General features: G+C 35.9%; 1 protein-coding gene across 10 annotated transcripts in view; it reads left to right on the forward strand.

Annotated features, from left to right (window-relative positions):
• The window catches only part of INPP4B (inositol polyphosphate-4-phosphatase type II B), a 753,803-nt gene that overhangs the window by 609,643 nt on the left and 127,075 nt on the right, over positions 1–17,085 (forward strand). For all 10 annotated transcript variants that reach the window (XM_042983845.1, XM_007091777.3, XM_042983843.1 and 7 more), the window contains one exon: positions 12,906–13,083. In XM_042983845.1, the coding sequence (XP_042839779.1) occupies positions 12,906–13,083 (178 nt within the window). The remainder of the gene's footprint in view (positions 1–12,905; positions 13,084–17,085) is intronic.

A 17,085-nucleotide genomic window follows, 5' to 3' on the forward strand; every position in this document is an offset into this window, starting at 1 on the left:
AACTCTAACCCATGGAATCACCATGTTTTAAATATTCTACCACCAAATCTCTTAATCATTCTCTCTCCAGGTTGGCTCTCATCCAATCCATTTTTCTCACCTTGGTTGAAGTAATATTTCTAAAAGGCAAATACAATCTTGTGGTTTCATAATGTTGGACATTTCTTAGCTGCTTCTTGCCTAAAGTGTAAAGTTCAAGGTGCCTGATATATTCATGTGTTATCTGGCCCCACTTTCTTCTAAATTTTTGTCTATCACACCCCTTATATGAGCCAGACTGAACTAGCTCACTTTCAGTGCCCCCTGCAAGCTTTCTTTGACCCCTTGGCTAGACCACTTCTACTTGAAGCCTCCCATGTACAATCATCCCTAATTGTCTACCTTCTCCTCTGGACTGTGTGTGCCATGAGGACATGGACTGAGTGTGTCCGGTTTACCACAGACAGTATCCTCAGGAACTAACTTTTGTTGTTGAAGGATTGATTGCCTATTATAGGAGTATCTCTCCTCTGCCTGAAGACATCAGTGTGACTGCATCAGGTAACAGAAATATAGGGAATATTTGTGGAACCAGGAAACAGAAATAGAGTCAGGAAACAGAAATAGAAATACAAAACAGATATTTGTAGAAAATATGTCATAAGCTTTAAAAACAGCCATTTTTCAGGGCTGCCTGGGTGGCTCAGTTAGTTAAGCATCCAACTCTTGATTTTGGCTTGGGTCATGATCTCATGGTTCAAGAAATCCAGCCCAACTTTGGACTCCACACTGGACATGGAAACCTGCTTGGGATTCTCTCTCTCCCTCTACTGCTCATGTTCTCTATCTCTCTCTCTTTAAAAAAAAAGCCATTTTTCAGATTTTAGAATGTTTGCATTTGTTTGCACCTCACTAGGAAGGCAAAATATACTTTTATGTGTTCTGAAAGGACATAGGTGATAAATTTTGTAAAAAATAGCCCAACCTAAAATCTGATCCAACATTTGTAATGCAATAGTGACTTTAACATTTTAGTTGGTGACATTTTTCCTGTCACCTACCCAAAAGCTTGTGAAGCCAAGTGTGATCTGAAGTGTAGGCAGGAAGCACTGTATGTAGTGTGACAGTTCAGAATTCTTAAAAATTGAATCTTTCCTTTAAAGAAATGACTTTAATTGTAAATGAAAATAAGTTTGTTAAATGACCTAGAATTTATAGTGGTAATAAATTTGGTGAAGAGAAAAGTGTCTAAAATGATAAAATACATCATCAATCTTAATTTGAGGTTTTCAGAAAGTCACTGAACTTCTCACCCTCCTTTTTCTTTGTTTGAACTATTGATGTGGCTGATTTCTTTTGAAATCATTACATTGCTAGAAAGAGTGGTTAAAATCTTGAGATTTTAAGGAAAGACTTTTAAAATATATCATCACAATTTCTCAGGAAGATAATTTGACTTTATAATTAAATGTTTTAATTCACAGTTACTAAAATAAGACTTCTGGTTTTATTTGGGAAGAAAAAGTTAATCAACAGAAAGATTGGGACTTAGAAGATAAAATGTGAACTCTAATAAGCAAATTACAGAGAGAAGCTTCTTTAAAAACTAAATATGGAAAAATAATATGGTTTAAGGACTTATTTTCTGTAAATCAGGAGTTGCATTTCTCCTTCATTGTAAACTGAAAAAAATTAAATCATGGCACTATTAGGTCATTTCAACTAGTATGCATTTCATCCAAAGAAGAACTTTTGTACTTAGGTTAAACACTGAATAATTTTCAGCATATTTTTAAAGCTCTCTATTAGGGGTGCCTGGGTGGCTCAGTCGTTTGACCTACCGATTCTTGATTCTGGCTCAGGTCATGATCCTAGGGTAGTGAGATTGAGCCCTGCATTGGGTTCACCTTAAGCATGGAGTCTGCTTAAGATTCTCTCTCTCTCTCTGTCTCTCTCTCTCTCTCTCTCTCTCTCTCTCTTTCTCTCTCTTTCTCCCTCCCTCCCTTCCTCCTTCCATCCCTCTCCAACTCTGCCCCTCTCCCCTGCTCATACTGTCCTCTCAAAAATAATAAAATAAAATAAAGCTCTCTATTAGTTTATATATTTAATATCCATTGTCTCAAAGGCAGAAAACAGCAGAAAATAAAATCATCTACAAGTAAATTCCCAGAAAATAAAAAGCACTATATTTCCAGAGCTTTATAAGCTAACTATAGAATATCTCATTCTTTGCAAAATTATAGTGAAAGTACTAACTTAGAAAAAAAAAAAGGAAAAAGTATGTATGGGATCTATGTCATGGAAAAATCACAAAACTGGCTTGTGTAACATGAGAAAAATACTGTTTTTGCAAAATCTTTATTAGATGGGACTTTGAACAATGCCAGTGTCCTCCCCCATCATGAGGTTTGTATGAATACATAGTTATTGCAATGATCTTGTAGAGGAGAAAGATGGCTTGGCCTGGGTTGCTGTCAGCACAGATACAGAAGAGGAGATTGGTTACAAAGATATTTGGGAGGGCTTAGCAATTTTTTGGATTTTGTGCGTTTGTGTGGAGTGGGAGGTAAAAATCCAGAGACATCAAGAAAGACTCCCAAGATTCTGTACAGCACAAGTGGGTATGGTGATGTCATCCATTGTCCTTGACTCAAAAATTCCAAGAGCATAGGGAATCTGGGGGAGAAGGAGAGGGAAGGAAAAGGGAAGGGAAGGAGGGGAGAGGAGGGGAGAAGTCAAGAGAGAGGGGAAGGAGGGACATGGGAGGATGAGAGACAGAGAGAGAGAGAGAGAAATGATATAAGGGTGGACAGAAAAGGAGCCAAATCTGAAGGAGCCAAATATCAAGTCCTGGCAGTTCATACTGTAGGCTATGGGACTCACTGGCAGGTTTTTGTCTAAAGATTAACAGGATCAGGTTTGTATTTTGAACCAAGTGTGAAAAAAATGAAGGGTAAATAATTACTCCATTATAATACTAATGAGGAGAAGGAATGGGTGACCATGGCGATAAGAAAACTTGTAAAGAATTTTAATCCAACTGGATTAGTACTTGAGGGAGACTAGGCAGGGTTGAGGGATTCTTAGTACTCTGGTTTATATAATTGGGTAAATGCAAAAGTTTCTGGGAAAAAGAGTAGAGGAAATAAACCATTTGTTTCCATTGCTTAGTTAATAAAGTCAGTTGTATACATTCAATAAGAAAAGAAGTTTTGGGAAACAAGAAAATAATTTTGTTGAGTCTGTGCCTTTTTTCCGATTAAAGAATCTTTTAAATGTTAGAACCAACAGGGAATCTCAGAGATCACAAATTCTCCTCTTTATTGATGAGAATATGGGAGTCCAAAGAGTAAATCACCCATGCAGATGACAGAACCAGAGCTAGAAAATTGGACTTCTGTCCCCACTTTTGGGTTCTTCCATGCTTATTCACTATCATGCAACCAGTAGATATTTAATACAAAAGAAATGCTCTTAATAATGAACAGTGTTAGTTCTAGCCAATAATGTAAGTTATAAATGACCTTTCCAGAATTGATTTTGCTGTCCATCAGATAGAAATTTAAGAAAAAAAAAAGTTGGTGCATTCAACTCCTTATAGACTTCAATGAGAACACACTTTTAAAAGGAAATCACTTTACCTGTACAATTACAAAAAATACATGACTTGGTGTGGTGGTTAACCCTCAGATTGATTACTGTTTGAATCTGCCTAAAATTACTCTGTAAAGTAGTCAGTAAAACATATTTCTAAGACTTTAGCTTTATTGGTTCTCTATACATAGCCCTCCAAAATATACCTCAGGAAGCACTTATTTAAGAATATACCTACAATCAAAAAAAAAAATGAAAGAAAAAAAGTAAAATTTTCAAAGGCGATCATAGATTCTATTCATAATCGTAAAATATAAGAAACATCTTGAATGAATGAATAAGCAAACTCTTTGCATCACTAGAGTGATGTGACTATGTAGCATTTCAATTAGTGTGTGGATTATGAGGTATGCAGAGATGTATATAAAAACATACCTGAAAGAAAACATGAAATTGTAAATACACAGAGGACATCAATCTAAACGTACAGGTACATGTTTTAGAAAGGATAGTAAGTTTACTGAGAATGGTGCTGATAGATGCAGACAGAGCTCTAATTCTTTTAGGATAGTTTTATTTTCTATCTCTCCTCTCTTTTATTTAGTTGTAGAATGAGTGAAATGTCTCTATAAAACCTTTTTCCACTTCTCCTTCCAGAAAGTGTGGAAAACTAGGTGACATGAAAAAAATCTCCAACTACAAAATAGATGGAAAGTTAGATGCCATGTGACATCCTTTGTCCCAATGCCATGTGACATTGCTTGTAAATGAATGTCTGACCTCTCAAGAATGTTTAAGAGCAATAGGACTGAGTAGTTAGTAAACAAGCTCTGAAGCTATAGCTATCCAAAGGATATTTAAGCTTACAAGGTCTTGTGGAAAGAAGACTGAGGTAAAGCAGTTGTTTATTCCCTGTTTCTTCTTCTCAGCTACCACCCCTGGCTTGTGGCATTTAGAGGACTGGTATCATCATGCTCATCCACCAGTTATCTTGCTGGCTACCTCTGGCCTTTTGCCTTCCTCAATGCATACTCACAGTGGCAGTCATTAAATATTTGTTGAAAGCAATTTATTGTGAGATAACTTTCAAATTCGTTTTTTAGTCTAACCTGTCTTATAAAATAGAATCATGTATCTTCTCTAATGAGCTTCGTTTTAATTAGAAGATGAGAATGTCTTTAATTATATTTTAATATTTATAGGCTGTACCTACCATTGTGTTACTAAAGAAAAGATGCTTCCTGTGTTAGTTATTATATTATAATTTTTCCAAATTTAAAGTAGCCCGAATCATGTTCATGAGGTAGTAAAACATAATTAAGAGTTCAAACTGTGTGATAATAAACCTGGGGATGAAACGTTGGTTTTACCATTCATACTAGTTGTGTGATCCAGGATAAGTTACTTAACCTACCCAAGCTTCAACTTCCATATCTGTATGATGAAATAAAATTTGTTACTCAAAGAGTTGTCGAGATTAAATAAAATAATCTCTACATATTTAGCATAATGCTAATCCTGTAGTGTGGACTCAATGACTATTAACTATTAAAATGAAAGAGATTTGTATTGTTAGTGTAAATTTCACAGTGTAAAATTTTTTGCTTTATTAGAAACATCTACAAAAATCTTTTCAGGTTTAACAGGGAAAAAAATGAAATGGCTTTTAAATATACTTTCTGCTTTCTTGTATTCTTATCCCAGAATTATAATCACTAACACTATAATATCATATTGTGGAAATATTTGCTTACTTATGCCCAGCTTTATTAAGGTATAGTTGACAAATAAAAACTATGTGTGTGTATATATACATATATATATATGCACACATGTATACATTTATATATATATATAATGTCCTATATATATTGTATTATACAGTATATATACAGTATATACAATAGTACATCGTATACTGTATATACAATATAGACATATATTGTATATTGTATATACATATATACATATATGTACATATATATGTATATTGTATATAATATTGTATATACTGTATTGTATATATTGTATATATATGTATATTGTATATGTACATATATACATTATGTATATATTATGTATTGTATATATTATACTGCACAATATATATATTGTACTATACTATATATAATATATATAGTACTATATACATTTATATATAAATATATATAGTACAATACTTGATGTTTTGATATATATATATATACATACATAGTGAAATTATCACCACAATGAAGTTAATTAATCTACACATCATCTCACATAGTTATTTTCTTTTCTTCTTCTTCATCTTCATCTTCTTCTGCATCTTTGTCTTTGTCTTCTTCTTTTATGTGTATGTGTGGTGAGAACACTTAAGATCTATCCTCTTAGCAAATTTCAAGTATGCAATACAGTGTTATTAACTATAATCATGGTGCTGTACATTTTATCTCCAGAATTTAGACATCTTGTCTAACCAAAACTTTGTACCCTTTGACTAATAACTCACCATTTCCCTCTCCCTCTAGCCCTGGCAACCACCATTCAACTCTCTGCTTATGTAGTGTAATTTGCATACCCTGGGACTGACCTATTTTAAATGTACAGTTCAATGATTTTTAGTAAATCTATGCAATCATCATCACATTCTAATGTTTAGGACATTTTCATCACCCCCAAAAGGCCCCTCATGCTAATTTGCAGTCAAGGGAACATTTACTTGTGCAGTGTATTTGAGAATGGTTTCTATTTGTGTACCTTATCTTACTCTGTATAAGACATGTGAATGGATAAGGTCCAGGATGGAGGTGAAAAGTTTTTGAGAGGGGCGCCTGGGTGGCTCAGTCGGTTGAGCGTCCGACTTCAGCTCAGGTCATGATCTCGCGGTCCGTGAGTTCGAGCCCCGCATCAGGCTCTGTGCTGACAGCTCAGAGCCTGGAGCCCATTTCAGATTCTGTGTCTCCCTCTTTCTCTGACCCTCCCCCATTCATGCTCTGTCTCTCTCTGTCTCAAAAATAAATAAACGTTAAAAAAAAAATTAAAAAAAAAAAAAGAAAAGTTTTTGAGATGAAAGGGAATCAGGGGACCTCGTTTGGGTATTACTCCATTACACCTTCATAGAGGAGTGAACATGAAAATACCGGAAGCCATACTAGGCACAAATAGAAGTGACCAGACCCTTGGAAATTAGCAAAGGAATCAGGACAAGTATATTTAGGAATAAGTGGAAATAAGCCATGGAAGGAAATGAAATCACATTGGACTGTGTTTATTTAAAGGTCATATAACAGTCCCTGGAGATTTTTATTAGAGCAAGAATAGGGCTAACGAAAGGTTGTATGTAGAAAAGAGGTCTTAGGGGCACCCGACTGGCTCAGTGGGTTCCTGGGTTCGAGCCCCTGGTTGGGCTTGCTGCTGTCAGCACAGGGCAGGCTTTAGATCCTCTGTCTCCTTCTCTCTCTGCCTCTCATCTCTTCCCACCCCACACACATGCATGCTATTTCTCAAATATAAATAAACATTAAAAAAAAGAAAGGTCTTAATGGTTGAGAAATTGCAGATAAGAACTTGTAAACTGAAAAGTGGGATAGTAGGAGCCACTGTGATCAGAGACCATAGGCAAATTTCATTCGAAGGTAAGTTGAGCTGAAATGAATTGTAGGATTTTTTTTCCTCTTAATTAGTATCACCTGTCACAGAGGTAATAAATGGCAGAATCAAGCGTACTGTTCAAAACAATGATCCTAAAATTGCTATGAAACTAATATTTTTTAAAAAGAGTAGTTTCAAAGATAAGCATTAATTTAAGTTTTGATCATGTAACTAATTTAATTATGTAAGTGAAGTCCATAGGAGGCAAACAAAACCAAATCCCATTTTCCTTAGAGTTCTTTTCTCTAAGTTATAATTCTATCAAAAAATGGAAAGGATGCATGGGGGAAAGCAGAGAGGTATGTTTTTACCTTCTACAATTTCATGAAGCACATTGTTAAACCCTGTGAAGCCAAAAGGGTATATATATTCAAGTGCACTAAGGTGTAAATTTTCATTTATTATCCACATAGTTTTCTTCTCAGTTAGAACTGAGAGAATGTCTATCCCTCCCTCTGGATTCAAAGATTGTTTTTTTACAAGTAGTGCTTGAGTTGGAAAAAAAAAATAAGTGGAAATAGTCCTCAGGTTTTTCTCTGGAGATTTAGTTCTGCCACAGGAGCAGAGGCACATTATTGTATAGCATTTTTTCCCCTATGTTCCTCAATCCTGATCCTCTTCTGCCTCTGCCTCTCTTCCCTGATCTTTTCCTTCCCTTTTTTTCTCCTTGACTGTTCATCATCTCTAACCTATATTCTTCCATGACTCTATTTACCAAAATAGTGGCTTGGTTGGGCAAATGGGTTAAGGAGTGGAGGTTGCAGGGGCATGGAGGAGGAAAGGCGCAGATAAGTGGCAGAGCAAGTCCCAGGATCTGGGTGTGGGCAGGAAGCTAAAGAAGCACTTGCTTTATTTCTCTCTCCTCACCTGTCCCCTGCCTCCTTCAACCCTAGGCATAAGCCCAGAATTTCAATGTCTTAGAGTAAGGGCAGAGATGGGAAAACCAATTTTTAGGTAGAAGATGATAGGGGCTTGCACCAGGGATGTTGCAATGAGTGTGGAAATAAGTGATTGAATTCTTTTTTTTTATGTTAATTTATTTTTGAGACAGAGAGACACAGAGCATGAATGGGGGAGGGTCAGAGAGAGAGGGAGACACAGAATCCGAAGCAGGCTCCGGACTCTGAGCCGTCAGCACAGAGCCCGACGCAAGGCTCAAACTCACAGATCGTGAGATCATGACCTGAGCCAAAGTCGGACGCTTAACCGACTGAGCCACTCAGGCGCCCCAAGAATTCTGCATATGTTTTAAAGGAAATAGCAGAAATTTTCTGGGAAAAAAAAAAGAAAAAGGTAAAAGAGGAAGAGAATAGACATACATCACATCGAACGGACTTGCCATGAACTAAGATGGGAAACGTGTAGAAAGAGCTGGTTATTGAGAATGAGGAGCAGATAGGGAGCTCAGTTTAGGACATGATAAATTGGAGCTGTCAAGAGGAGAGCTTTTGTTTTTAATTAGAGTTCAGGGGAAAAGGTCTAGGCTAGAGATGTGAACTTGGGAATCTTCACAACTGAAGTATTTAAACCACAAGATTAAATGAAATTACTTAGGAAGGGCCTGGGGACTAAAAAAAGGAAGTGCCCTAAGAAGTGGGTTTTGGAAGGTGCCGACACTGCAAGGTGGGGAGATAAGGAGGACCAGCAAAAAAGCGACCGAGGTGGAATAAACGTAAGAGGATATGATCCTGTTTTGGTTGAATTTTGGTTAGCAATTAGAGTTTATGAATATGAATGTTATTTCACTGAGTGCTTTATTTTACTTTACACCTCCCAAATATGACTTCTCTGGTAACAACACATACATGCCTCTATGAGTTATGGGGAGGTGTTCTAATTAAACTGATAATAATTAAATAGATACATATTAAAGTGTGTCTATATACAGATAATGCACTTTTGTCCACTGTTCCATCAATAGAAAAATGTTACAACATTAATTTCAATTTTCATTATCCATGATTTGCTATATCACTTACATCCCATAAAGTATTTTTTGTCCAAGCACATACTTTGTCTTTCTTCTGGTTTTGTCTGATTGATAGTTGATTCAAGTGTTTGGATTCAGTATCAATTTCAGACCACTATAAAATAGAGTTTAGCTATATACTTTTTATCTCGATAATTAAATTATACTCATAACTTCCCATTTAAAAAGCTATAACTATTAAAATATATGACATGTTTAAAGAGTAAGGCACTGAATAGGTAGAGGAAATTTATGTATACTTAAAATTATTTTGTGGGTGGCGATATTTTTTTCCCCCTACCATAGTATTTCACCCTGGACATTAACATTGGCTTTTATTGTGGAAAATGAATCTTTCTGCCTCAGTAGGTAAGATGCTCATCATTAGGTGACCTAATTGGGAGCATCAACAGCTGCTATGTAACTTTGCTCCAGTGGAGACTGACTTAGGAGGAGGGGGAAGGAGTTATTATAATGTCCTACCACCGGGGAGATTGGGGAAGGAAAGGATGAGGAAAGCCAGTATGCTGGGAAGGAAAAGATGAAGGAGTGGTGGGGAAAAGTGAGGGGAGGCAGCACTGGTAATGAGAAAGGACCAAAACAACTGGTGCTAGATATAAAGATGGAGTACAAAGATAGCCTTGGAAAGGGTATCATGGAAATTAGAATAAATCAAGAATAAGGAACTTGGAACTAAGAATAAGAAAAAGAACCTTTATTATTAAGGTCACTGAGTAGCAAGGTCAAGGGTGTAGCGGGGATTCACAGCCAAACCAATGGCAGCAGTGTCTCTAAAAGTGCTCAGCTGGGGCGCCTGGGTGACTCAGTGGGTTGAGCATCTGACTCTTGGTTTCTGCTCAGGGCATCATCTCACAGCTTGTGATTTCAAGTCCCGAGTTGGACTCTGGGCTAATAGTGCTAAGCTTGCTTGGGATTCTCTCTCTCTGCCTCTCTCTCTGCCCCTCCCCTGTTCTCTCTCTCCCTATCTCTCTCTCTCTCTCTCTTAAATAAATAAAACCTTTTTAAAAAATAAAATAGAAGTGCTCAGCTGTGTCTCTGCATCAGGATTTTCACCGAGATGGTTTTTACAAATGCCACAACCCACTGAGGCAGAATCTCAGTGTTGCCAGGAAATCTGCATTTTTAAGCAAATACCCAGACCCTCTCCTCATCCGCAAGTGAATTGTATGCCTGCTCAAATTTAAGGACCACTGAACTAGCAATAGTGGAAAGAACATGTGAGAAATAAATCTGGAAAAGGTATGTAGTAGACTCAACTGGAGAGGAGAGTCTAAAATAATTTGCAAAGCAAGAAATATGTAGAAAACAATAATGAAATTAGATAACATTCAGCAATAAAGTAACAGTGAACTGGCAGGGAAGTATGATATGAGTAAAGAAGGAAGGCATTGGGGACAGGAGTCAAAAAGAATGCATGGGAGTAAATTAGGAGAAGCAAGAATGACCCACTCAGGGAGGACAGTTATGTGAAGAGGAAGATAGAAGTCTACACATGGCCTCCAGAGCTCTGCTTTCCAAGAGGTAAGCCGTGCGAGGCCTGTCAGTACCCAGAAGATGACACCAGAAAGCAAATTATGACAGAAGAGCAGATCTGTGTAAAGGGACCACCAAGCAGCTACTACACATTGCTTTCCATGTCAGGCCTGTAGTTAAGTCTCTCTCCACTGTTAGAGGTGCTGGGTATCAAACATCATCCCCATCCCGGTGACACACTAATATCTTAAGATAATCATTTTCTTTGCAAAAATAACACAGTTGTTTGATTTCCTACGGATTGTTGTGGATTGAACTTTGTATCCCGTCTGAGTACAGATGAGTAAGGGAGACATCCCAGTTCGTGATTTTTGTTAGAGGTCTTAACACATTCCTGTGTGAGATCAGATGAGCTGGAAAGAGTTCTAGATAATTGGCAGGGACAACTGTTTTCTTTCTCCTCCTCACCATTGTTCTTTACCATTTGCTTTAATTTGCATTGAAATATGTACAATAAGTAGTTAAGTCATGTTTTATTTTTAAACTCTCACTTCTGAAATTTAAAAGTCTGTTAGTATAGAATTAAGAGCCAATTCTTCTGTGACACACACTAGCGATGTGTTTCTTAGCCTTCACAAAGCTGTACCCCTCATCAAATTCTTGTCCTAGCTTCTGAATAGTCTAAGCAACCAAGGATTTTTCTTTTAATCATTGAGATCAACCAACCAACCAATCAATCAATCAATGATAGGAACAGTCATTATATGTTTACAAAAGGAGTGTTGTCTTCCTGAAGAAACTGGTACTTTCCCCTAAAAATCATTAGCGTGAATGGAAAGGGAGAGTGCTCCCAAGATGTTAGTTTTTCTAACAGATTCTCATATTTCTAAATAAGAAATGGAATTCTGAGAATTTTAAAAATTTAACTTGTAAATGTAAAGAAAATAATAAATACTCAACACAGAATGCAGGATGTATGAAAAGTGCTTGGACAGTTGACTGCGGAGGATGCAAACAAGTTCTGTGAATTTCCCTCTTTTTTTTTTTTTTTTTTTTTTTTCTTGTTTGGCTGGTATTTGTTGGGTTTATTTCTTTCCCTGCTGGAATGCCTCATTTGTCTTTCCTAATCCAAAGATTCCTTCCTTTTGTGGAATCCTTACCCCCATAGTATGCTTGACTAATTCTTAGATGATGATTATAAAAGTCAGATATTCCTCAGTTGGTAATCAGTTTTAAATTTTGTTTTTTGCAAGTTAAATGAGAAACTACTAGGAACAAAATGGGTAGAGGCAAAATAGCATAATGAAATTTTTATGCTATAAATATTTTTCTATCCAATAAAATTCTCCATATGCCCACTTGGCATTAATTTGTTTTCTCCCCATTTCTCAGCTATTAAAGTTTACTAACCCTGCCCTACGTATCACAGGGGTGGGGGGAATATAGGTAGTAGTTATTGAATGCTTGCTCTGTATCAGGCACTATTTTAGGCATTTCACATGAATTATGATCAGTCTTACCCACCTCTTAGAAGTTTTGTATATTTATTCCTAATTTCCTGAAGAGGAAACTGAAGCTTGCCTAAGGTCACCTAGCTACAAGGGAGCAGAACCAGGATTTATATTCAGATTGGCCTGAATATAAAGGCTTATACTTCTCACTTGGATACTAATGTGACCTCAAGTTTTCTAGTGATTAACAATAATTTGTTTTGAATATTAATACCTGACATATGTAATTATAAAGAATCTTCCTGGCGGTTGAGCAGAACTGAATGTATTTCACTTAAAAATTTTAGGGTCACCTGGATGGCTCAGTCAGTAAGGGTCCAACTTCAGCTCAGGCCATGATCTCAAGGTTCATGAGTTTGGGCCCACATCAGGCTCTGTGCTGACAGCTCAAAAGCCTTGAGCTTGCTTTGGATTCTGTGTCTCCCTCTCTCTCTCTCTCTGCCCCTATCCTACTCACATTCCGTCTCATTCTTTCTCAAAAATAAATAAACATTTAAAAATTTCAAAAAAAAAACTACAAAAAAAATCTTGGTCTTGAAAATTGTCTTGGTTATTTTACCTAAAAAAAACTCTTAGGACATCGTAAAATTCTCTTAGAATAGTTCTTATCTGTTCAAAAGGAAGTCATGCTATTTGGAGTTCTGTTTCTCATTTGCCATCTGGTACTGAGAGCTGCAAATTCTTTCTACTTTTTGTGTAACTTGCCTTTATCTTTGTTGTTCCAGTACTGGATACCAGTTTATTTACTATTCACCTGAAAACACAGCCAAAGCAAAAGAAGTTCTCAGCAACATCAATCAACTACAACCTCTGATAGCAACCCATGCGGACCTCCTGCTTAATTCTGCAAGCCAGCATTCTCCAGACAGCCTGAAGAATTCTTTAAAGATGCTTTCAGAAAAAGTAAGATCCAAATCACTACTACAGTGGGGAAAATGAAATACCCAAATCCCCATTGGTGTTGCTTTCTGCATACATTGCCTTTCACAGCATCTGGAAATGTAAAATAGACTAGGTTAAAAAGTAAGCTTCAAAGTATTGCCACAGGATCAAAATGAATTGGCCTCATTCTCTTTTCAAATCTTACTAAGCATTAATTTTTTTTTTTTATGTAGGAAATGAAACCTGTTATTGGCTGATATAATTTTCTCTTTTTCTTGACATCTTTCATTTTCTTTGGCTCATGGTCTTATTAAGTGAGTTAAATTAGATTTTAAAAATTATTTTCCTCTGGTGATCAACTAATTTTTATGCATATGAAGCTATACATTTGAATAGGAATGTCACCTCATTTGAAAGCACCACTTTGATGTGGATTCTTATCAGTGGCATGGGGTAATTCCTCTGCTTTGGTTTGCTTTCTACAACATTATCTACTGGGAGAAGGTTTTAAAAATTTCCAAAAATATTAGCTCTTGTTTGTAATGTAGTGGGACCTAAGCCGAATTTTTCTTTCAAAGGTGACTTCCCCCAGTATATACAAAGAGAAGAAGTAGTCTGGCATGAGGTAAATCATCAACATCAACTTTCATAACTAATTAGGGCAGCTGAAAAGTACAGAGAGAACCAAGATTGAAAAGACAAATTGCAGCTTGATTTTAAATGTAAAACCGGGTGTCCTGGAGTCCAATTCCAATACACTTATCCTTAACCTTCACATTCTGAGGACATCTTGCAGTATTATGAGATACTTCCAATAAATATGCCCTTGAAGAAACTGAGCAGAAACAAAATTCTCATGGTATCATTTTAGAATAAAACAAGTATAGTTTTTCATGTCCCTAAAGAACAGATTGATGGAAACTTGGGTATTATATATGTATATATTTTTTATTCAAATATGTCAATTTATAATATGAATACCTGGTGCTTATTAAACATTTTAATGTATGCATTATCATTTATTTTTCTTATAGAATGAAACTAATATCTATTTTCCTTAAAAATTAGCTAATATCTATTCAAAGAGGTCAAATAAATTACGTCATAAATTATAAAGTGAAAAATGAAAATCCAAGACTTCCAGTTCAAAATGTAGCATTCTTTCTATGACATAACAGGTACTTCCATAATGAAAAGAAAAGAAAAAATTGACCCAAATTTTACCAATACTCTATGTTGCTAAATATTGCGCTTTATGACTTATATTATTTCATTTAATCTTCAAACTTAATTTTCACATTGTGAGTACATATTAACTCTGCCTCACAAAGGAAAATGATTAAGGCTCAGAGAAGTTAAAAAGATGTATGAAATCACACAGCTAGATGCAAACAAAACCAAGATTCAAACCCAGGTCTGGTTGACTCTGGAATGGAAAATCCTTCTGATATCCTATGGGTTATATATGTGTTTTGACACTTCTTTTTTAAAAATTTTTAAACATTTTTCGTTAGGCATACTTCTCAGTAATACTTAAGTATCTTAATGATCGATAAGTATGGCTAATTGTCAATAAATATGTTAGGACTAGAAAAAAAAAGAGGGAAAAGAGGGGAGTGTTGTATATAGTAAAATAATATAATTTCATTTGAGTTGATTTCTTTTTTTGATTTGCAGATGATAGGAGGTTTTTCTGGGCTCACTTAAGCAGAAAATTTTAGCAAATGGCACATCACTGCAGTGATTACAGAGCAGTATTTATATTCTTCCCGTGCATTGGGCCAGGGATTTGTCATTTCATACATCATTCACACCTTGCTGCAGTGATTGGGGAGAGGGGTGGAACAGGGTATGTATTTTCTCCTTTAACTCAGCATTGCTCCTAAATTTTACCCTATGTTTTTCTACTGAGTAGACAAGCTTCACCTACTTATAAGTCTGTCAACCTTTGAAATCAGAGGGATCTTTTTTTAGTTTGCAAGCCATGCATTATTTTAAGAATTTATGCCTGGAATTTCAAAGAATTATCTAAGTTAACAGAGTTTTGCATAATCTATGGAGGCAGCTAATAGCTTACAGTTTAAAATAAAGTATGATCCACGAACTTAGCATAAAAGATAAATAGTCTCAATATTTAATATTAGAATATTTAGCTTAAAATATTTTGGGGTTTTATTGTTGTTTTAAGATTTTATCTGTAGGTAATCTAAACCCCCAATGTGGGACTCAAACTTATAACCCCAAGATCAAGAGTTGCATGCTCTATCCCCTGAGCCAGCCAGGCACCCCTAAAACATTCTGTTTTTAAGATCAGGGTCTTGCACACTGTGGGTCAGAGCATAAAACGTTTCTCTATTATCAGTCCCCTTGTTTCTTTTATTGAATCTGAACTGGTATGTTTAGAAAATAAGTCGTTCAGTTGTCTCTGGAGCTCATTCATGTAGCATATTCAATAGGAATTATTTATGTTCATATGCATCAGGGAAAGTCCAAGCCCAATATGGGAGAGTTCTCTGTATTGACTAAGGAGGCTGTGTAGGGCTGAGACAGCCCATGCGTAGTATAGTAGAAGGCATTCAGTTGTTTTGTAATGAGATGGAATCTCTCCTGTTAGGTAACATGTAGCTTCTGGAGATGATAGCAATGGACACATTATCAGATCAATTTATGCTCAGAGTCTGGGGATGGAAGCAAAGGACAACAGAGAGATCCAACTGCATATTGAATCTCAGAGGAGCAATATTTGTAGATCCCAGGTCAATTCACATCATCTCTACTGTTAATGATAACCAAGACTAAGACTAAGGCTCACCAGCAAAATTCCATTCCTCTAAACATTTATTGGTGGAGAAAACAAACAAACACAATTTATGAAAAGTAAAAATATTTACTGAATTCATACTAATTACACTAGGTGCACAAAATGGAATAAGAAAGGTCTATTCTTGTTCTTCCCAAGAGATTCAAGGTTCTTGAGATAATGGTTATGATGCTAATGATGATGACAATAATAACTAACATTTATTGGAGGTTTAATAACTGTGAGTGAGACATTATTACAACATTTTACAAGTCCATGAGGTGGGCACTATTATTTTCAACATTTAATCTTTCTAATCCTATGAAATAGGTACTGTTTTTTTTTTAACATTTATTTATTACTGAGAGACAGAGAGACACAGAGTGTGAGCAGGGGAGGGGTAGAGAGAGGGGGACACACAGAATCTGAAGCAGGCTCTGGGCTCTGAGCTGTCAGCACTGAGCCCGACGCGAGGCTCGAACTCACAAACTGTAAGATCATGACCTGAGCCGAAGTTGGTCGCCCAACCAACTGAGCCACCCAGGCACCCCATGAAATAGGTACTGTTAGTGTCCTTATTTTATAAAGTAGAGGAAACCGAGGTACAGAAATATATATAATGCACCCAAAATCACACAACTTGTGAGTCTAGCTCCATATGTTGTGAGCTTAACCACTATTCAATATGGTCAAATGTTCCATGAGTTCCATGATGGACACTTGCATATATGATTAAGGAAACAAGTAGAGAGGTCAGAGTGGGAATAGGAAAGATAAAACTGAAATTCTGTAAGAATAAGAATTTTCTAAAAATTTGTCATGTCCTAATGTGTACAAGTGTAATTAAATTGTTCTATTTTTTTAATTATTAGTATGCCTTCTTATGGATGACTGGGTTTGATCCTTGCATATTAATTCATGAAAATAATAAAGAAATTATTTAATCTTATGATATAGGGTCATAAGAAAAGGAAAACTGAGTTTATATGAATAATTTTAACAGAGAAGACAAAGGATAGGCCAAATTTTTAACATAAGATCTGAAAGGTTAATAATAGAGTGGGTTAAAAATGTATTTTCCTTTTTGCTAGACTGAAAGTATGCAATACTATGAAAAATAAAAGGGAGAAAAAAGTAATGTGACTAAATTTGAACTGAAAAAATAAGGACTTAAGAGATATAGGTATCTATCTCTCACAGCTTAGATATATGTGTGACATCAA

This window comes from Panthera tigris, chromosome B1 (assembly GCF_018350195.1).
Source record: "Panthera tigris isolate Pti1 chromosome B1, P.tigris_Pti1_mat1.1, whole genome shotgun sequence".
Lineage (NCBI taxonomy): Eukaryota > Metazoa > Chordata > Mammalia > Carnivora > Felidae > Panthera > Panthera tigris.